This window comes from Amphibalanus amphitrite, unplaced genomic scaffold (assembly GCF_019059575.1).
Source record: "Amphibalanus amphitrite isolate SeventyFive unplaced genomic scaffold, NRLGWU_Aamphi_draft 000412F_arrow, whole genome shotgun sequence".
NCBI lineage: Eukaryota > Metazoa > Arthropoda > Thecostraca > Balanomorpha > Balanidae > Amphibalanus > Amphibalanus amphitrite.
The window spans coordinates 394,570-417,438 of NW_024881906.1; the positions used below are offsets into that span (position 1 = coordinate 394,570).

Below are 22,869 nucleotides of genomic sequence, written 5' to 3' on the forward strand. Positions count from 1 at the left end.
TTTTTTCCTTATGCAGAACAAGAACAGTTATTTACACCGCAACAGGAGGGGTGAATTACACTTATGTACATTTGGTGCCATCAGAAACATTGAAACCGTATGCCGACTTTTCAGGAAACTTTTTACTCTCTCACCTCGCTACGTTCCAGATTATAAAAGTTTCAAAGGGCTTGTTGAGAGGTTTAAAAGGGTCCCTTCGATGCCGGTTCCAGTCCAAAAAAGGCGGGGTTGCCCCCACCTCTCGGCGGAAACCGTTGAGAAGGTCAGGGTCTTTTTGAGGGCCTTTGAAGATAACAAGAAGCTAATTCCAACATCAGAAATAGCCAGGGTCTTACAAGTTATTAAAATCAACCACTGTAACGGCTGTAGCCACCAGCAACTGACTGGACCAGAAGCTCCTGGGCCGAATAATCTGCTGCCTCGCCGCTCGCCAGCCAGCGCGAAGCCCCGATCTGTCACCGCTAAGCCTCTGGTTTGGTCAGTGACTCAGTAGCTCTCGCAGAGCTGAGGAAGACTCAAGTCGCATCACTTCGGGAGCTGAAGAGCACAATTCAAGGCTTTGCCGACAGTCTGGACGCTGAAGATGAAAACGGGCTGTGAGGCACCTCCGGACACGTGCCGAAACGGTGCATCAAAAGAAGGGGCAGATGTGTGGAATAGGTTTGAGTGACGGTGATATCGTTTTTATATATTCAAATGTCCAACAATTGCGGATGAAATGATATGCAAATTTCCTCAGAAAACATTGTTATTATGTGCATTATGACCTTTTACTTTTTGACATTTTTAGTGAAACACCCTGTAGTTAGCGAAATGTGTGTCTGGTTCCCTGAGAGGTCGTCCTATCTAAGGCACGGCAGCCCGAGACGATGTGTAGCCCTGGGCATGAGCGTTGTGTGCCTGACGGAACTCACAGCCTGTAGCGGCGGGCTCTGGATATGTGTCGACGCCAGCACTCGCTCCGTTTAGCGGTCTCAGTAGACGTCTGCTGGCAGAGCTTGCTAGGCCATTTTCCCACCCTCAACCTCTTCTCGCGCTATCGGTCGTGTCACTCGTGTGCACTGTAGTTGACTGTGTAGTGTCATGAATTACTCTTAGAATACACCGTGTGACTGAGCACCTAATCGTACTCCAGCTTTCTGTCGGTGCCCGCATAGCTTTTAGCGTTGATTTCCCTTGTGTTTGTTGCAAAATATGAAGTCTGTTTTATATGTTTCGCTGCTGCTCATTCTGCATTGGGGGATGGCTTTCGACATGCAGGACATAACCGACTCATAATAATGGTCTCACGGAATACTGTCAATCAAAACCAATAGTCACCTTCATAGTTTTCTGGCTGATTACGTAACCTCTTCATACCCGTCACTAATCACCGGCTAGCCTTGTTTCCGCCGACTGGTCTTGCCGCGTGCGGGCATGTCAGAGGAAGTCCGCGAGATGATCAATCATGAATGTCTGGCTTTGTGGAGGGCTCATCGGTCTGTATCTCATCGATCGCTTTAATACATTCGGGAACTCATTCAACTGCCTTTTTACATGGTTACACGGCAGATTTATTGCGCCCTCTCAGCAGAATCGCTTTTCAGCCGATGCTTCACATAACAGTGTGTCTTCGAGTCTTTTTCCTCCAAGTAGAAGTTCAAATAGTCTCCCGTCAAAGGTCATCACACCTGTGCCCGGAGCTCCTCAGTCAGCGCCAAACACCGCCCGCCGTTTGTGTAAATAGTTTATTTGGTACGCACTGTCATGGCGGAAGGTTTGCGGCCCGGCGGCGGTCCGCTGGAGGGCCCGGTCCTCTGGTTTGACGGGGAGATAGAATCGCTATAACTCGCGACTCAGTCCCCTTACCGACCGGCCAACAAGCCGAGACCCACCGCCGGCCCAGAGAGCTCTGAGTTTTGGCACAGGTTCCCTCCCTCTGTCCCTCCCTCCGACCAAGTGTGACACTCAGTCTCAGCAGTAACCCCACAGGACACACGACCCTCCCCTCCCGAAATAAATACACACTGGTGGCTGCGGCAAGTACAAACACACTCATACCATTGAATAGTGGAAAATGCACTGCGCGGCTGCCGAGTCACGCCGGCATTCGCAACAGCGCACGATCGCTAGCACACGCACGCATTGTCATGATGAGACACAGTCGATGGGTGACGTCATACCGGCGGTGACGTCAGCACAGACACGCCGGCGCGGACTGAGTTGAAAAGGAGATATGACTGACTGGCAGGTGGCGGCCGCCGGACGCCGCTGACCCGGAGACGCGACTGCCCAGAGTACCGAGCAAAGCCGAGTCCGTCCCCCGACACGGGGGTGCTCTGCTCACCACGCGAGTACAAAGGACAAGGTACAACAGAACCTGCCGGGCCACGTCCGCCCCTCCCTCCCTACCCCAGCGCTCTCTCGCTCAGATCACTCACCCCTCACACACCTCTCTCGCTCACTCACCCTCACTCTTTGGTCGAAGTTGAAGCGCATATTGGTCGCCTGGTTGGGCGGATTGCACGTGCCGCAGTGGCCGCGGCGGCCGGTCTGTCTCAGACGGCCGAGGGTGCCGGCCGGCCGGGCGCCTCCCCCGGCAGGAACACCTCGCAGTCCGCTCCCGGCTCGCCGGGGAACACAAAGTGGGCGGCGCCCGAGGTGCGCGGCGTCACAAACCACGGCTCGCTGGCCGACGAGCCACCGTTGACGAAGCCCGAGTCGCCGGACGGCTGTGGCGGCCGCTGTTTTCCGACCGGTGGTACTGCCTCGAGGGGCAGCAGGGTGTCCCGCGGCTCCTCGGGGGTGGTCGCCTCCGACCAGCCGCCGCCGCCGCCGCTGCCGCTCGGCTCGTCAGCGCCCGGCGACTGGCTGATGACGGAGAGGGGTCGGCGCCGCGGCAGCGCGGCGGCGCGCAGCACTTCCCGCAGCAGGCTGCCGCCGCCGGAGCTGGACGCCTCGCTCACAGTGTCCGGAGAGGCGAGCGGCGCCGGCTGGCCCGCGCGGCCCGGCCAGCCGCTGATGGGCGGAGTGGGCGGACACGGCCGCCGACCCGTCCACACCAGCTGCAGGGTGCTCACTGACACCGTGTCCTCGAACGGAGGCGGCGGCGGCGGCGGCGGCGGCGTCGCGAACTCGCAGTCGAAACTGGTCTCCAGCTGCAGCCGGCGCTGGCTGACGGTGGCCGGGGCGGCGGCGGGGGCGGGGGCGGCAGCCAGCAGCGGAGACGACACCAGCGGCCGCCGCTCCTCAGAGGCGCCGCGCAGATGGCTGGCCCCCGACCGGACCGGCTTGGCCGGACCCACGCAGCTCAGGACCTGTACGGAAGGATCGGGTCATTATGATAGGGCATAGCATATGAATGGCCATAGCCAGACAGACGTTACGAAACAAGCTCTAACGTTGATAAGCGGTGTTTACCGCGAACAACCCACGATACACACTTCGATGGAGCGTGATTTGAACAGAAAATACACTTTCCATGTTTAGAGAAGGTGTTACGACAGGTGAAGGGAATAACTGAAACGTGCAAAGAAACTATGCAGATCATGCCACCATGAGGTGCAAGGAAGAGTAAATAAAGATAAATGAGAATTGAGCATTTATCAACAAGGGCGTGTGCAACATCGACTGCAAGCAAACAAACTACCCGTGCGTTAGCGCTGAGCGACAGCCCCGGCCGGTAGACCTACCGAACCTGATCTCTCCGCGCGGGTCCTCCTCTGTCAGACTGCAGAGCCGGTCTCGTCACACCCAGCTACACTCTACACCGGGCCGGGACCGCTCGGTCTGTCGCCGCCGCCACGAGTCCGTCTCGGCCGTCAGATCAGTGCTGAGCTCCGACAGCTCGCTGCTGGCGTCCGAGTCGAGCTCGCCCTCCCCATCGCCGTTCGGTGGGGGAGCTTCCGTTAGTGGGACCGGTCCGGGCTGGTGATTCTTCTCGACACCGGTCGACGCGTGTTCGACATTGTCCAGTCTTACAGTGCCACCCGGGCCGGACCGACAGTCCGATTCGTTAGACAATTGAGGCAGGTCACCGTTCACAGAAGTGTCAGCGCCACTGTCAGGGGTACTCACCTCACCGCCATTACTTTCACCACTACCACTAGTCTCTCCACTTCCACTTCCATCGGCGGCAGGGTGCTCACTCCTCACATTAGAGTCAGACACCTCACACTCCGCTGGCGGCTTCACCTCACGGTTAGACGGTGGAGAAGCTCCCTCAGTCTCCACTCGGTACCGGGCGGGTTCGGAGTCAGCCCCAGCAGCCGACACTCTTCGACTCCCTCGTCGTTTGGTGCAGGGTGCCGCATCGCTCCGACTGGGTGATCCTGACGCAGCGGTCTGACAGCCGTGGAGATCGACCGAGACCTCCTCGGGGTTGACTCGAGCGGCAGCGGCGGGCGGAGCGGGATCCCCGTCACCGGTTCCACCATCAGTCTCCGGCCGCGGTCCACACGTGAAGTCCACATCGGCGGTCTCAGCGTCCATCTGACTGGCTCCGCTGTTGATGTGACCCGCGTCGCGGTCCCCAGCGCTGTCGGCGGCGCCGACCGGCCGGCCGTGGGACGAGGCGGGTGCTGCCGCCGTGGAGAAGGCCGTCGCAGCAACACGAGCGGCCAGAAACTGGCCGGGAAACAGAGCAGAGACAGAGATAGAGACAGGCCGACAGATAGACAGACAGACAGTGGCGTGCGAAGGAGGCTGTCACGGGGAGTCGGCTCGCCACAGCCCACACATGCGCTATACCCGACACACATAGATCGGTTAGAGACAAAGATTAACCGATAGTGCTGGCATGGCCGTTTACGAAAGAACTACATAGAGATCAGCAAGGTGCTAGAAAATAAAGAAAAAAAAAGATTCACATTCAGATATGAAATGATAGTTAAAATCTATTTCGAACATCAGTATCCTACATGCAAAATTTCAACAAACATTCGCCGTTCTAGAAAAAGTAATTAACTCGACAACAATTACTCGTATGATTCCCTACTTCGCAAGCTTCCAAGGCAAGCGACCCTCAATGCAAGCAATCCCAGTGAGCACGACCCGGCTTTGAGTCGGGTCTGGCAATAAGCAGCCCACAGCTCAGTTTGCACGGCGCCTCACACCCGCTCTCGGCAGTGAGGCCGATAGAGTCCTGGCGGCGTCTACCCACCTTCTGGAGTGCCTGCAGCACCTTGTCCGGCATGTGGTCCTGGATCATCACCGGCGAGATGAGCACCTCGTCAAACGAATCGTTTTCCACCCAGATGGCCTGGTACACCGGCTCGCCGCGGCGCACCTTTTTGTCACTGAGAGGGGGAGGTCGGCAGAGTCAGGAACGGCTGATCGGTGTCGGTGCGTGCATACCAATTACATAATAGAGGCATTAGGGACTGGCTAGCATAAGATGCTTATCCGAAACAGCTACCGTTGTAATAATGAAATGCTTTTGCCGTTCACTTTATTGTACACATTAGAACTAGTGGCAAGTGTCATACGTACCCGCCGTAGTGCTCGGGTTGGTGTGTGTAAGAGCGCTATTATACGTATCCGCCGTGGTGCTCGGATGGTGTATGTATTACGTACCCGCCGTGGTGCTGGGGGTGGTGTGTGTAATAGCACTATTATACGTATCCGCCGTGGTGCTCGGGGTGGTGTATGTATTACGTACCCGCCGTGGTGCTCGGATGGTGTATGTATTACGTACCCGCCGTGGTGCTCGGGGTGGTGCCGCACAATGTGCATCACTCGGAATGTTATAGTGGTGTTATACGTACCCGCCGTGATGCTCGGGGTGGTGCCGCACAATGTGCATCACCCGGCCGGGAGGGTAGAGCGGCTGGTGCACGGTGAGCGCGATGGTCGAGTCGCTCGGGTGAGCGGCGGAGAGCTGCCGGCCGGCCAGCCGCCGCTGCACCAGGTCACCGCAGGCGGCCGAGGAGGCCTCCTCGGAGGAGCAGCAGCAGCCGCAGCACGACATACCGCCGCCGATCACACGCCACTGAGGACAGAGGGACTGAAGTCAGCAGCAGCAGCCGCAGCAGGACACACCGCCGCCTGTAACCCGCCACTGAGGAGGGGGAGGGACAGAGGTCAGATACAAACACTGACAGCAGCCGCAGCACGACATACCGCCGCCGATCACACGCCACTGAGGGACAGATCAGTCAATAGAGTCAGACAGCAGATACAGACACAGATACTGCGGCCACACACAGCAGGGCATGCCGTCGCCGATCACACGCCACACCGGGTCAAATGGGGATCAGTGGACGTAGACCGGAGGTCGAGAGAATGCTAGCACTGAAACTGTGCATTTTCCCTGACCAAATGTTGAACTGATGAACCGAACGCAATGGAATAAGCTGCTCACGCTGACTTGGTCACCGTACTCAGCTTGCGAGCTGGACAGACATTATTGCAGACCGTTTCCACTGTTCGTTTACCGCGCTCAGTCAATAACTGTGCAGTTACCTTGGACTGTTTGCTGTGTTTGATGACGTCCATCAGGTCGGAGCGCAGCTGCTCCAGCTGGTGCAGTCCGATGCGCGGCACCACGTCCTTCCCCACCACCACAGACGTGATGAACTCCTTCGTGTACTCCACTGCCGGCATACTGCGGGGGAGAAAGGCGGCCGTCATAAGATAGGCCGGCGTGAGCAGGCTGACACACCACATAAGGATGGTAACTTGGTACCAGAACGGTCAATATGAATAGGTAGGCTCAGGCATCGAATTTGAAGTGGTCACGGCACGCTTGGTGTAGCATCAAAGGAATCGGTTTAACCAGATTGCGTGCTTATTTGATTATCGTTACGCGAATGTCGGCTTGGAGTTCCATCTGACTTCTGTCCCTCCACTCTCCGACGCTAAGCAGTATTCTGTTTTGGACACGTTCCAACTGATCAGATCAGTTAGCAGTAGACCTCTGACCCCGCTCTCTGACCCACCCTCTGACCTGAGCAGTCCGCCGGGCGGCGAGTAGGCGAAGCAGCGCAGCTCCGGGTACTGGTCGCGCAGCAGGATGGCCAGGATAGCGGCCGTGCCGGCGCCCAGCGAGTGGCCCACCAGCACCAGCCGGTAGCCGGCCGCCCCCGCCCCCGCGCCGGCCGCCGCCCGCGAGAAGGCGCGCTCCAGCAGCCGCTCAGAGGCCAGCTTGTCGCGGATGTAGCGGGCCGTCTGCACCATACCCTGAGGGGAGGCGTGGGGTGAGTGCCCACTCAGAGACCGTCCCCGCTCGTCATTGAGGGTGGACTCAAGAGTCTTACATGTCTCCACGCTCAGTTGGACGTTCAAACGCATTTAGTTCAACAGTTATCATGTTATCATACATACAACAGTTATCATATTAACTGCCCGATCGACCGGCACAGTAAAGCTGACAGCGCCAGGCCGAAAGCCGTGCATTACCCCGCCACTGGGTAAATGGCACTGCGAGCACTCAGCTCACCAATGCACACCGCTCGGCTCCGCCTAGCGCTCAAACCTCAAACCTGCCTCAATCGTCGCCTGCTGCAAAACCAGGCAGGGACGACTGCCAGCCAGAATCAACGGCATGGTAGTGGACGCATATGAGTGAGGTACTTGGCGACAGTTGCGCATTAAGAAGTTACGAGTATAGCCTGAACAGTTTTGGCGTAGGTCACGTACCCTGTGTCCGAGCCAGTCGTCCCGCAGAGGCGTGGTCGGAATCGGCTCGCCCTCACACTCGAGGTCTGTCACCACGTCCTGGGAAAACAGAACAGAGTCGGTGAGGGGCTGAACGTGGTCCGCCACTATACCATAATGACAGAGCAGGGTCGGTTAGGGGCGGGCCTGGTGCGTCATAATGCCCTCGGAGCAAAGCAAGGTCAGTGAGGGGCGGACCTGGCCCGTCACAATGTCCTACGATCAGGCTTTGGACAGCGAGGGGCTGGACCTAGACGTGGGGGTGTAATCACGTCCTGGGAACGGGGTTTGGGTTGCGAGGGGCTGCACGTGGTCAGTAACCACATCATGAGAACGCGGGGAGACATGTGTGAGGGGATTGTGGAGTGACGTGGACCAGCATCACCTATCACGGCCACATCCTGTGACGGCGATAAAAGAGCCGGGACAAAATGGCGGTCGTGACACAAAGTGGGTCGTACACCAACGACGGATAGAAAGATAAAAAGTAGACTCATATTTTATGAGGCGATAGACAAGTGACAACGTAAACGCATGATAAATCAACCTCGGATCTAGGTGCCAATTCATCCACCTCTCACCATCTTACATTTGTATACCTGGCGGGCATCCACTCACCGTTCATCTTTGTAAACATGAATGTTGACCACCCATCCCTAACCTTGACAAACATGTTGTCTGTGCGCCTCTCTTTACCTTTTTTGAGTGCGTGTCCTCCACCTTCGTGAATACGATGACCGTTCCGTCCACTCCAAAGTCCCCTCTCATATCTCACCTTATGTGGACATTGTGCCCTATTCTCTCACCTTGGTGGACATTGTTCCTCGGATGCAGACGATCACCGTACACCTCTGGTGATCCACGGCCACCATGAACGGCGTCTCGCCGACGTCCACGTGGTATGTGACGTACACCAGTTCGAGCTCGTCCAGCGGCGCCATCCGTTGGGTGGCCGCTGTGTTACAGAGGCAGCAGTTGTCCTCGACCACCTCGGCCGTGGTGGCCGGCCGCCGACAGCCGCCCCTGCGGGGTGAACGGAGCGGGTCAGAGGTGTGAGGGTGAGGGCAGAAAGCCATAGATAGGGGCGTACACGATACGAGCAGGGAGACAGGAAGCAGTAAGGACAACACGGTGTGAACTGTGAACGGTGTGCGTCAGTAACACTCAAATTAGGAACAGATGTAGCGCTATCTAAAGGAAGAGTAGATCAACCAGACAGAGTGCTAGGCAATAGAGCTCATCATACGGTATAAATGTGGCGCCCATCCGTCATAACTGGTCATCATACGCGCTCTAATGGCCTGATAAAGAGCGGCGCCGCTCGATTTGAGAGCCCCCGATTCAGGCCGGCGCTGACATCCGAATAGTCTATCAGGCCGCATGAATATGCATTCAGCAGAAAATCCAGTAAAGGCGTGATCAAGCATCCATGAAAGTCGGGCCTAATAAAACGCAACATCAGCTTTATGCATCATTATCGTCTCAATTCGATAAACAGATACTAATGCGGTCTGCCTAGATCAATAATTCTCTTCCATTCAGTCATGAGGGAGCTGGATGCGTCTCTACTGTTCAGCGGTGAACTCACTCACTTGAGGTAGGGGCAGAGCCGGCAGCAGCCCGTGCTGGAGTGCTGCATCATGAACACAGGCCAGCCGTAGATGGACATGGCCAGCCTGAGGAGACAGACGTGGTGACGTCAGGGCAGCGGTGACGTCATACACAGCATCCACCGACGAGCGGAGAGGTGTGACGTCATACATGGAGGAGACGGCGGCGCTGACGTCACCGCCTCCCGGGAGCCGCCCACTAGTAGCAGGCTTTGATCTCGTGGCTATGACGTGACACATTGAGCGGTGACGTCACACCGGCGCTGCAGCCGGGCCGGAGCTGGGCCCGGGCAAATCTCAGCCCGGGACGCTGAGATGCCTCGGCACGCACTATTCGAGCCCGTGTGTGTGCGTAAGCAGCGCTCGGTCGCCGGGGGCGGTGCGTGGGCGCGGGCCACGCCTGGCGCCGCTGACATTTGGCTGTGTGTGTTTGTGTGTGCCGGCCGCCTCTCTGTTATTGATTGGACGGCCACGAGTATTGACTGGCCGAAAAGGTCACACGATGAGTTACAGCGGATAGACCAAGAGCGAAAAAACAAGCCCCGAAGAAATAGTCGCAGGGAAAACACAACCAGACCATATTGTTATCCGCTCTTGTGCGGCCGTGTTTCCGATTCTGGCTCTATCCCACCATTCATATGGTGGATAAGACAAAAAATGTGAATGGGAACGCGATAAAAAGACGCCCAATAGCAAATCGTCACAGAACGGCGCACACTGTCAGCAATCGTTTGTTGTGCCAATGCAGGCTGCTTTGCTGGCTGTGTGTCTGTGCGGCTCCTACATTTACCGCTAGTTCATGAGAACGAATGCGCAGTGCTTAGGCACCCGCCGGAGTACAGGTCAGCGCAGATGAGGCGGACTGATAACGGATCTGTTACCTTAGCGGGGTGCTTGACTGGTGCGAGACTGGCCGGGTTTGTCCTCCGCAGTCCCCTCCCGCCTGTCCACCCTCCCAGCCGGTAATATACTACCTCGCGACCGCTCGTCACTGTCCACATCAATAGCGCCACTCGGCGGCCTGTGATTTACGTCCTGTATACCAACCCGGGTCTGCCCCACTATATCACAGGGACGCTGCTCCTGAGCGGCATTGTGTCGGTAACGATACTCAAACACATTGATCTCTACCGGTGGTGACACTAATTCATTACTAACGTCGAACAACATAGAGTAGAGCCTAGAGGGAACCTCAAAACGAGATCGAGTAAAGAGTTGGTGAGCCGATCGCACCAGTCACTGACCTCATGTAGTGAGTTTTCTCCTGGAACCGGGACAGAACAGCGCGTTGGTGAGCGGATCGCGGCAGTCACTGACCTCATGTAGTGGATGACGTCCTTGAAGAAGGCCAACTGGTCGGGCTGGTTCAGCGCCAGGAACGTCGAGGCCGGCGTCACCTTCACACCCGACAGAAACTCGTATGTGTCATTCGAGTTCTGTGGGAACGGGCCAGGTCAGGTCAAGTCAGGTCAGTCATCGCCCGCGACAAAACCTCCTACGTGTCGCTATAGTTCTTTGGACACGGGTCGGGTCAGGCCAGTATTCCCGACAGAAACTAATGCATGTCGTTAGAGTTCTGTGAATCAGGTCAGGTCAAGTCAGGTTGCTTTACCCTCGAGAGAAACTCGCACGTGTCGTTAGACACGGGGCAGGTCAGGCCGGGTCATCTAAGCTCAATCAAGGGAATGCCGCAGTTCGACAGTCAGACGCCGCTAACCAAGTTGCCATAAGACCGCAAGCGCACACTTCCTTTTTATAAAATAAACGAGCGAAGTACTCATCACTGTTCATCTTGCTCAGAATAAGTGTCAGACGACAGACGTTATTTTTGTGAGGCCCAAACAAGCGAGTCCACTCTTTGTCCATCGGGAAAAAGACGAAAACGAATGCCCTAGCCCAAGCAGATTTTAAAGCGTTGGGTCACGTTTTCACTGTTTTCTCAGTCCAACACCAGAATACAAAAGACTGTTGTGGCACGATGATATTACATGACCCTATAATTCACAGCGTGACCGATCGCCATACCTAGCCTCACTCCAACAAGGCAGCATAATTCCCTTGATAATCCCTCCCTCCCTTCACACCCTGCCAGAGGTACCACCCCGTCACTCGCCAGTGTACCGTCCCACCGTCAGTCGTCAGTGGACGCGTATGACACCCCCATCAGTCGGCACCGTGCAGCGCGACGTCCTAACAGCGACCGAGGAGACGCCACGGGTGCCAACTCCGCCCGTCGAGCCGCCCACTCAGGGCGGGGGCGGGGGCGGTGATGACACGACACTACACTGTCGGCTGGAGGCGGCAGCGGCGGCTGAGAATTGGCCACTCTCGGAGCAGATCCGGGTGAGACGGCGACTTCGCCAAAACTTCCCACTGAGCGGCAGGTCAGCGGCCAAGGGGGCCAATCAAAACCGTCAGCGGCCTACAAGAGGCTGGCGACCCACTATCGCCACTGAGTCTGAGAGTCTGAGAGGCGTCACTAGCGCGGCATCGACAGACAAGCCTGTGAGGCTCAGTAGCGGCACTACCGCGGCATCGACAGACAGACAGACAGCTGGCAGTGCGCCTCGCGTCTCGCTCCTCGAGACCGAAATACGCACCGCCCGTCAGATTTTGCACCGAGCGACGGCACGAGGATCCGGAGAGCCGCGGAAAGATGCTAGGAGCAGCAGAGAAATGCCGGTCAGGTGGAATAACACGCACCGGCAGAGCCGCACAGTTTGAGAAAAATAGCGCATGCAGCTCACTGACACAACGATATAAGCCGCCCCGCCGTAAAGTGCCACTTGGAAGACAAGGCGACTGAGGGTGGCCGCACACGCACAACTCGTCTAGATATTCGGACGACTGACAGCAACTTTAGGGGCAGAGTAGAGATATTCTAGAGATAACAACTTCCCGTGGAGCGGAGTGACGTGAGTTCCAGAGATAGGGACGGAGAGCTCCATCCCTATCTAAGATGTCAGTGTCCCGCGGAGTGCGGGGACAACGAGCATTTGTCCGGTGTTCCGGGGGAGGAGCCGGAAGCGCCGGCGGCTGCCGTTTACAGCACCCCCGATTTTGGCCGCTGATAATGGCCCGCTAACTGCCGACCACCCATCGCTGACGTCATACGGTCAGTGACGTCACGATCTGACCTCGGCCGGAGCGCGGCAGCTTAAATAACCGACCCGGATCGGCGGCGAACGGCCATTTTTCACGGCGCCTTCACGACCGGCGTTCATGGCTCGTGTTGTGCTTCATTGGCCGCGTCAGTCGGGGAGAGTAACGCAGATGGAGAGGGTAGGCGTCCGGTGATCCTAATCAGACGTAATGCCAATGTAATCCACCCACTCTTCGTTAACGTTACTGACTTAGCGTTAGACAGAATTACAAGCGACGGTCATTGGTTTATCCGGCCGGCCATGAGCGCTGATATAACTATTCCGTACGCAGCGCCGTTAATAACTCGCACACACGATGTCGTAACGTTTGCTGAACTGGTCAAGGACGGCGCGCCCAGCGCAATGCCAGCCGGCGATAAATGCGTCCATTTGGGCGCCGTCGACCCGAGCTGGAGCGCCGATATACGGAGCGGCAGCCGTATTCAATTCCGACGCCGACAATCAGCGCCGCTAAATCCGGGATGTCAATAGGGAGCCGGGCGCACCGGCTCAGCCGGGGACTGTCCCAGCGGGCCCCCGCTTAAAGAATACAGTCGCAAAGTCGGGCTGAGAAACGGCCTCCCAATCTACATCTGAGCGCCCTGAATACATTACCGGCACTGGTAATCTAATCAGCCCATTGCGTCTGTTCCAGCTATCCCATCTCCTCAGGCAACGCTAAGAACACTAAGTGAGGAGACACATTTAGTCTCTACACTGTGCTGAAGAAGCGGCTCACCGATTTGACGATGTTGTTCCTCTCGAGTTTCTGGACGCGCCGCAGCAGCACCAGGCCGGCGATGATGTCCGAGGGCACTACGTCCAGGTCGCGGAAGAACTCGGACAGAAGCTGAGCGATATCGGCGAACGAGTTCTGCAGGAGGGCAGGGCAGGTCACAGCCAAGCGGATGTGGTGAGGAGAGGGTCTGATTTACTCCACGGTGATGACAGCGGCTGCGGAGGCGTGCAAAGGCGCCGCCATCCGTCGGCACGGGGATCATGATGATGTATGGGGGAGGGAGGGGTGCGTTACCGCTACATCTCAGCAGCCAGAACCGGGCCGGGCGCCAGTGAGGCCCCTGATGACAGGGCTGCGATTAAGCCACCCGGGGTCAACGGGTATGTAAGACACAACCATCAGACACGGACACAAACATACAGACACACAGGGTAACTTTTAAAGGGGGGAAAAGGGGAATTTCCCCCTTCGAAAATTCCGCTCCCCCTTTCAAATTGTGCGTGAACGGCTAGGGAGGGAAGGAGGAATTTCCCCCTTTCAAATTTATTTTTGAGCCCGTTTTCAATCAATTCGCTACTCAGATTCTATAATCATCGTTGATTAGACTCTAGTCATCAATCAACGTTGCTGGCGCTTAGATAATTTTCAATTTGAGGTTCCATCCAACCATTTTACGTTCAGTGCAGCGGGAACTCCAGATTTGACCCGATACCGATCGGATGGTCGGTGGGACCGTCTCTTGTCTTGTCTCTTCTGTCTCTTTGCAATCACTGACATATCGCTACAGGCGTCGGCGTAGAAACCGGCGGGAGACGGGGGTCATGACCTCTCCGAACCAAGGGTCTTCCTTTGAACTTCAATCCTTCAAGGTCCTTCAATCAGTCTTGGCCTAGCAAAAATAGTCACGTGTTAACCTCTCTCTATTTAGAAAGGCGCTTCTTGGTGTTTGGCCAGGGTTGATACTACTGATTGACATTTGCAAGGGCGCAGTCAAGTTGGGACCTCCCCCGCCCCTTACCATCACCGTTCCATGCTTCTATCCTCAGGAAACTGAAATCCTTCTCCTCCACGCCGCAACCCCCCTCCGGGCTGGACAGGCAACTTTATCTCATGCGGGCTGCTCCCTTGGAGCGGCACCGCTGCTCCCGAGGGAGCGCACCCCGTAGCCGGGTGCAGTGAGTGCCTTGGGGCTGGGTGGCCTGTCCTCTGGACGGGCTCAGCCCCAGCGACTCACTAGGGTGCCTGCCCAGACTAATGTCTCCCCCAATATCCTATCATCCTCCCGGCTCTGAAATGGTCTTAATGGACCGAAAGGGCCTAACCCAACAAAACAAAACAAAAGCCCCTTACCGCCAAGGTAGGTATCTACGTATATCTTTTAGCTAATTTTTTTTTTGCAACATAACAATATAAAAGGGCCAGAATCCGGGGAGAAAGTAGGATTTGGGGTTAGGTAAGGTTCTGCAGGCGCCATCCTAACAAAAACCTAATGGCATTGGGCCCCCCTTTCAGATGCCCCTGGATCCGCCCTTACCCCGAACTTTATTCCCCCTCTCGACTTTTCCTGTAAAAGTAGGACCCTGCACACACAAGAACCCTTCGATATGTGTGTCGATAAGCGACAGCGCGTAAGTTTTTCTTACTGACTAGATGCGAGCCTTCGCTCGTCCGGTTCCTATCAATTTCTATGTTCAATGTAAACTGACAAATATTCTGTATTTACCTGGTTTCGGTCCGACCGGTCCATACAGCAGAAGAGCATCCGACACCGGTTATCCCACGAGTCGCGGTAGGCCCGCAGCACCTTCCTAAGGACACGAGGGGAAGGGGTAATTGGCAATGCTACATGCGTGTCACCTGCTTATCTGAATTATACCAACTAACTTTGCTCTCATGACACATGATGCATTTCTGCCAACTCATTCATATACAAGTACGGGTAGGGACACTCAGTTGTTGACAGATCGAAGAGAAGGACAGAAAGATCGACGCGAAGAACGACTGCAGCGCGAAAGCCAAGCCGGAGATAAGGTCGGACGAGCTGACGCTGGCACTCTGTAATCATCGTTCATGTGTGTTTGGGCGTCGGGGGCGGCCAGCTCAAAGGCCAGGACACAAACAGCCCAGCAGTTATGGTGCTGTGAAACAAAACACAGCGACTAGCGGAGCGGCGCCGACGGCAGGTTGGGCTCAGGTAGATACACGACGGACCGGTGTCAGAATGGCAGGGGCGGCGGGGACGACCGGAAACACTCAGAATGAATGAAAGGGAAATATGTCAGCGCGGTTAAAAATTGCATAAGGATTAAGGACTACCAGTCTTCATGGATATACAATTTACTAAGCACATAGCAGCCTGGAGCATCATGGCATTTCGCTGTAATGAAGCACAAAGTTCCGTCCATTGGCCTCAAGACGTCCTGCTTTAGGACGACGCGTGCCTATGCATAGTCTACATGCTGAGCATTGACAAGGTATTTCAGTTCTATTGATACTAATCTAGTCTCTCAGCCACTGACCGTTGCCGCCAGTTTCTGTGATGGCTGCCGGACCGTTTGTACTGATACTTTTTCTGGCCGTCCTTCATCGTGCGCTGGTAGTTTTTCATTTTGACCCAAGACCGGCCGGCAGGGTCGAACGTACACCACACCATGATAAAGGCGCTCGTGACGGAGATCCAGTTACAGATGACGGCGCCTGCAGCGACAATCAATCGGTCACAGGCCACATACCTAGGTCACCTGTGGTGTCATTAGTGACACAGCCACAGGTCACGGGCGGCGCCCATCCGCGGTCATCAGAGGCACGGGTAACGGGTCAGTGGCATCGGCGGGGACCCAAAAGTGCCAATGGCAACAGGTTATCGGATCGTCAACGCTGCATGCAACGTTGGCGACCAACAGTTGTCAGGTGTGCAGCGCAAGCAACAGGTCATAAGTTCATCGGGTGAACAAAAAGTCTGATCACAAACCTAAGCACACTGGCAGGACAATAACAAAGACAAATATAACTACAAACATATTCGGTAGACCCATAGGTATCTAACAAATGACAAAGAAACACAGGAAGCAGACCCAGACAATGTGCAAACGTCAAAGTTTAGACGCAGACAGTTTCCAGACAACGGTAATTCACTATTGGCATCATAACGTTGTAAAATAAGAATGGAAACACGGGAAACACCTCACTTTGCCGCCAGCCCTAACATCATCGCTTGCCATTCCTCAGCGGACTCGCCCTGACCTACCGTCTAGCACCATTACGGAGTCGACCAAAATAGGACGACATTAAATGACCCACTATAGCGGCACACATATGAAGCGTCCCAAACAGCTTGTCTTTATATTGCATCATTGACATTTACAAAATGCCGGCCTACTTCGCCAGTTTGTCATCAGGTCGGGTGGCCTTTCGGTCCGGGGGCGACACAGCGCCGGCCAAACACGGTTAGCGGCGTGTGATGAGCCGGGCGGAGCGCGGCGTATGATTGGCCGGAGATGGACCGGCGGCGGACGGTGTGGGGGTGGGCCGGGGGGGGGGGGCGTCAGTTCCGCCGGGACCACCCCGTGGACGCGGCATGGCACGGCAGACAATACTGCGACGAAAGGGGACGGGGGAGGGGGGGGGTAGGGACGAGACGAACGTGACGGGATGGAACTGTCGCCGTCTGCGACCGAGCCGAACCGTGCGGCGATTCCGTGTGAATTGAAGTTCAAGAGGTTCATTACTTCATACCACAGGGCCGGTCCTTATACGAATATGTAAGAACTAAAACCATCCGCACAGGAAATCCGTATAGGCACTCGTGTAGTCAGTCTGTAAGGTTGTTTCATCTGGTCAGTAGACTAAAACACTGGTTCGCAGCGCCAACCCGCACAGCTCGCTGGTAACCATCAGCCGGTGATCAGTAGCTGGGGCATTCCAGGACGATTCATCAGGTGCATAACACCCGACCCCCTCAGATTTGCTTCTAAATTGCTGTACAGGGTTATTCTGTGCCCAGAAGCCGAATCTGAAATTGTCAGACCCGTAGAAGCAACAGTTTTTGAGTTATAGCATTGGGAAATTTTGGAAAGTTAAAAAACATCATTGTATTTTAGTAGCTTTATCTCCTCGAAAACTTTTATTAAACTATAAAAATTATTCATATTTGAACTCGCCACATCACAAGCTGTCTGATGGTATGCAAAATTTTTCAAAATTTTGAATTTTTAATTTTCCGAAAATTGTTCAAAAATTTATTTCAAATTTTTCGAAGTGTGGCCAGTTAAATAAAATTTATTTTTTGAGTTTTTATTAATGCTTAGGGTATTGGGAAAGTATATTGTGAAGATTGGAGATAGGTGTTTTTTATAAATATTTTATTTTATTTTTTTTTTACTTTCTCCATGTAAATATACCATTTTGCTTTGATATGGTGCCGACGGTGCTATCTCGGGAACGGATGATTATAGCGCGCCGGACGAGGCGGCAATGGAAAGATCTCAACGAGTTGGATCTAGACATTGTCCGAATGTTGTTCTTAAAGGTCACGGGTCAGGTCAAGGTCAGGTCAAAGACCAAAATTCCAGGTTCTCATTCCCCGGCTGCTCCTGAGGCACTTTCATAATGATGAAGCGATGTGAAAATCGCACAGCATGCGTCCAACATATTTATAAAGGCGGTGAATCAGTAAATATGCAATCACAAGGTGAGGTCAAGGTCAAAATCAGGTCACGAAAGGTCATGATGAATAAACAGGGATTAGGAACATGCGACACATGTTTTATGGGTTATTTTCCTATTCCAAGTCAATGGTGATGGGTATTTGACCATTCGGGACCAAATCAGGTCAGATTAGGGCAAGGCCAAGATTAGGTCAGATCGACCACGCAGTATGTGACACCGAGAATGAAGAATGCATGACGGGAATGTGTCAGGATTGCCCTGGCGAGGCTGGTGTTGACACGTTCTTGAGCCTCGTCCTCCACGACGAGGAGTGTGTGACCATGCACCATATGTATAAACAGTGGGTTAGCACCGACCGATGTGAGCTTATTGATGTGCGAAAGAACTGGGATGATTTCATTCACGATCTATCTGTGTCAGTGGTGAAGCTCACCAACCATCACTATGTAGCAATCCGACAGAGTAGGGCATTTAAGGAGTGTAAAGAAAGTGTTGTGGAGGGAGAGGCCGTTGTCGTTGGGGACTTCAGTGAGAACTATACGTTCGTCATACAGGATGAGGTGCAGAGTCATCACTGGGACGCGCCACAATGCACCGTTCACCCGTTCGTGGTGTACTGGAGGGAGAATGGAGAGGGACAGCACCAGAGCTTCTGCATTATCTCAGATAATCTAAAGCACAACACGACCGCTGTCCAATGCCCATGCTTTCCAAAAGGCTCTGATTCCACGACTGAAGGAAAAAATTCCGTCTTTGACTAAAATCAGATACTTTTCAGACGGCTCAGCAGCACAGTACAAAAACCGCTTCAACTTTTCAAATATCTGCGCTCACAAAAGTGACTTTGGGCTAGACTGCGACTGGCAATTTTTTGCCACCTCGCACGGGAAAGGCGCATGTGACGGCGTGGGAGGCACCGTGAAGAGAGCGACCGCTCTCGAGAGTCTACGCAGGCCCACAAGGGAGCAAATCACAAACGCGACCGAAATGTTTGAGTTTTTAAGTGACAAATTCGAAACTACAGCGAACTTTGTATTCGTGTCGAGGGTCGAAGTCGAAAAAGCTGCAGAACACCTCAAGGAGCGTTTCAGCAAAGCGGTGGCAGTGAAAGGCACGCAGAGTCTGCACTGTTTTATTCCGGTCAACCACGAGACACTGCGAGTCTCAAAGTTGTCAGGGGGACCAGGCCGGCTGGTGAAAGTGCACCGCAGTAGGGCACCGAAAAGACGAAAGTGAGCCCGCGTAGAATTCCTAGCACCCCTGCCGTGTGTCTGTATGGTGGCTGTCTGTGCACTGTATTGTTGGTGATGTGTGCCCAATACATTTCAACGAGCTGATCACCAAAATGTGTGTTGTATTTCCTTCGTTGAACAAGGGATTGGTTGACCTGACCGTGACCTGACCTGAACTGACCTGATTTTGTCCCGAATCGTCAAATGCCCATCAACATTGACTTTGAATTGGAAAATAACCCATAAAACATATGTCGCATGCACATTGCACATAATCCCTTTTTATTCATCATGACCTTTCGTGACCTGACCTTGACCTGACCCGTGACCTTTAAGAACAACATTCGGACAATGTCTAGATCCATCTTGTTGAGATCTTTCCATTGCCGCCTCGTCCGGCGCGCTACGATCATCCGTTCCCGAGATAGCACCGTCGGCACCATATCAGAACAAAATGGTATATTTACATGGAGAAAGTAAAAAAATAAATAAAATATTTATAAAAAATACCTATCTCCAATTTTCACAATATAGTTTCCCAATACCCTAAGCATTAATAAAAGCTAAAAAATAAATTTTATTTAACTGGCCACACTTTGAAAAATTTGAAAGAAATTTTTAACAATTTTTTGAAAATTAAAAATTCAATATTTTGAAAAAATTTGCATACCATCTGAAAGCTTGTGATGTGGCGAGTTCAAATATGTATAATTTTTATAGTTTAAAAAAAGTTTTCGATTAGATATAGCTACTAAAATACAATGATGTTTTTTAACTTTCCAAAACTTCCCAATGTTATAACTCAAAAACCGTTGCTCCTACAGGTCTAAAAATCTCAGATTCGGCTTCTGGGCACAGAATAACCCTATACAGCAATTTTGAAGAAAATCTGAGGGGTAGGGTGTTAATTTGCACCCATGAGCTGTTGAATCGTCCTGGAATTCCCCAGCTACCACCCGCCGAGTGCTCTGTTCCCTGTTCTGTGAACGGTCGGCAGACCCGTCCCTCGTTCAGCTCGGTACGACCACCACGGGGGCCGTGGGAAGGCGTGCGCGCCGCTCTGTACCAACTCCAGACAGCGGCCCGACAGCGCCCCGACAGCAGCCCAGACGGCCCGCTCCGAGCCAAACGACCTAACGGGTGTCTACTAATTTTTGGCACAAAACTAAATGTCTCATAAATCACATATATTTTGCTCAAACGTCACCAAACTTCACACATGGTTGGAAGCACTCATACTTAACGCTATCTGATCAGTGCAGGCTGCTGTTGACTCCTCGTCGCTCGGCACGGCGCACGCGCTCCGGGACCCTCTCCATCATGGTGCGCGGCACCTCCTCTCGGATCGAACGAAGAACCCTTTGAATACGGTTCTTCAGCTGGACTTCTGATGCCGCTCTCCATCCGCCCTTGTAAACTTCCTGCTTGACGATGCCCCAGAAGTCCTCGATGGGGCGCAGCTGAGGCACGCAGGGCGGGTTTTCATCATGCGCAACAAACGGCAACCCAGCCTCCTCCAGAAGGGTGACCGTTTTCTTGGCATAGTGGGCCGCTGCCAGGTCTGGCCAAAAGATAAACCCACCATGAGGGTACTGTCCTCTCAAAAATGGGAAACGTTTCTTCTGGAGACACTCTTGGCGGTAGAAGTCGCCCCCTACGTTGGTGCGGCTCGGGCAGATGACAGGGTTTGACACCCCCCTGGGAGAGATCGCCACCCAGACGAGAAGCTTTCTCGGGAACTTTCCCACAGGCTGGAATCTGACGTCATCCGGTTCGTCTCCTCCAGGGCCAGCGTAGAAGCCGGAGTTTGCGGGCATATCACTTCCTGAGAACGTAAAATAGCTCTCATCATCCATGACCACCTCCAGTTCGGCGTTCCTCGAGAACGACCCACGGGCCAGCCGTCTTATCCGGGTCTTCTGCCGCTTTTCTTGCTCCGGAGTGACCTCGGGCACCTTGATCCTTTTCTTATACTTTATGTTGTTATCATGAAGGATTTTCGCCACATACTGATGAGATACGCCAAAACGCCGGGCCAGCACGCGCAGGGATGTTCCAACGCGTCCCTTGGCGGCATTCAAAAGAAGGCGCTTCTTCTGGGGCCCAAGTTTGGAGGGTTTTGCGCCAGCTTTCCCTTTACCGGCGTGCTTACTGCTACCCCTAGTCTCAATGTTCTTTAATATACGGTAGGCAGTTCTTCTCGACACTCCTGCTACCTCCAGCCGTGACACAAGCTCGCTTTTTGGTAGGAAATGGTGTTCTTTGGCAAAATCGGCCACAAATTCACGAACCTGCGTTTTAGTCAAAGTCTCCATGATAAGTGAATATTGCACGAAAATAAAATGAAAATGTTGCGGCGCGTGCACAATTGTTAGGTCTTCATAATGCAAAGAATTTCAGTGACATTGGGTGACGTTAGCGTAAATAAAAATAAATCAAACTTTTGTGCCAAAAATTAGTAGACACCCGTTACAGCGCCGGCAATGGACGCTCCGACTCTCACCCGATTCACTCTGTATGCAACTGCAAATGAAGGGAACTGGGTAACCGGAGCAGACTGTGAATGTAACGCCCGGTCGGCACCCTCCCTCCCATGGCTCGAGACCGCAGATCACAGTCTGGGCTAACGCATACTGCATGATGACCCGGGGCCGCCCCCATATTTCCCAAGAGGCAATATCCGTGACCTTTAAATCTGCGTGCCGTGTGTGGAGGACTGTAGTGGCGTCAGAGGCGGCGCCCAGCGTTCAGAGTAAATAGGACGGCGGGATCACCAAACAGAGCCCGGAACGTTTTATCGGATACAGCCAGCGCAGCGTGAGATAGGAAGAATTCAAGGCCACTGATTTTGCATTCCCAGTATTGACGCAGGAGCGACCGATGATAGAGGGAATTTTAGACACAGTCGCGTTTTTGTATTCTGTGTTTTTTTCTTACATCAATTATAACTTTGGGTGACGTTATCTGCATGAATATTGGGTGAGGTTATAATCGTTCAAATAACCTTAACTCGACACGTTGGCCAATTCTTATGAACAGAACGCCAAGATAATTAGCGGGTATCGAGGGGTCACGTCAATCCGTGAGATATCTGTCCCGCCTGATCATAGCGACTGGCCGTGTTGATAGAGCATTAGGCGCCTAATATCGAATTATGCGTTTATTTCTGATGGACGCGATGGTCACGCTGCAGCACTGCTGCACGTTCCCAGTTCGCACGGCGCCTGCGGTCTCACCTATGAGAGCCTCCTTGGCGGTGGGCGCCTGACACGAGTGGTAGTACTTGACCAGCCAGATGACACCCACCACCAGCCAGGCCATCTCGACCACCATCACACCTGGAAACAGGCACACAGACACAGGAATTTAGATATAGTCATCTCCACCACATCACACCTGGAAACAGGCACACAGATGGAGGACTTCAGATACGGTGACATAGTCACAGAACAGACGTTACGGATAGAAACATTACAACATGAGCGGGTAGTAGGGTACTAAAAACTCCCTTCGTAAGAAATGTTGCATGAGTGTACACTAAATAAAGGTATGAATGATCGGCACTTGGTGGCCAAAAAATCGCGAATCATCCGACAACAGACAACCGCACCCTCATCGCAGCAGCATGACAGATCTAACAGATCAACATAACAGATGGCTTCACTAACAGTTCGACGTGACCAGGGTACCAGAATTCAGGCAAATTCACGTTCAAACACCAGAGCTAGAGAACACATTCAGACGGAGGGCCTGTGACCCGTTCTGGCCGGTGCTACCCAGCTGCCTCTCTAAATCCTCTGCGGGAGGTAACAACGACAACTCGAAACGTCAGCCTCTGACGC

At 53.7% G+C, this 22,869-nt stretch overlaps 1 protein-coding gene across 1 annotated transcript in view; it reads right to left on the bottom strand.

Annotated features, from left to right (window-relative positions):
- Nucleotides 1-1,711: 1,711 nt before the first annotated feature.
- LOC122390837 (diacylglycerol lipase-alpha-like) overlaps nucleotides 1,712-22,869 on the bottom strand; it is a 48,865-nt gene continuing 27,707 nt past the window's right edge. Inside the window, exons 4-16 of the mRNA XM_043384165.1 lie at nucleotides 22,264-22,365; nucleotides 15,647-15,824; nucleotides 14,851-14,935; nucleotides 13,128-13,262; nucleotides 10,563-10,681; nucleotides 9,228-9,311; nucleotides 8,442-8,658; nucleotides 7,618-7,695; nucleotides 6,926-7,158; nucleotides 6,442-6,583; nucleotides 5,745-5,968; nucleotides 5,141-5,276; nucleotides 1,712-3,296 (exon numbers count right to left, since the gene is read on the bottom strand). Coding sequence (XP_043240100.1) covers nucleotides 2,538-3,296; nucleotides 5,141-5,276; nucleotides 5,745-5,968; nucleotides 6,442-6,583; nucleotides 6,926-7,158; nucleotides 7,618-7,695; nucleotides 8,442-8,658; nucleotides 9,228-9,311; nucleotides 10,563-10,681; nucleotides 13,128-13,262; nucleotides 14,851-14,935; nucleotides 15,647-15,824; nucleotides 22,264-22,365 — 2,492 coding nt within the window. The 3' untranslated portion in view covers nucleotides 1,712-2,537. The remainder of the gene's footprint in view (nucleotides 3,297-5,140; nucleotides 5,277-5,744; nucleotides 5,969-6,441; nucleotides 6,584-6,925; nucleotides 7,159-7,617; nucleotides 7,696-8,441; nucleotides 8,659-9,227; nucleotides 9,312-10,562; nucleotides 10,682-13,127; nucleotides 13,263-14,850; nucleotides 14,936-15,646; nucleotides 15,825-22,263; nucleotides 22,366-22,869) is intronic.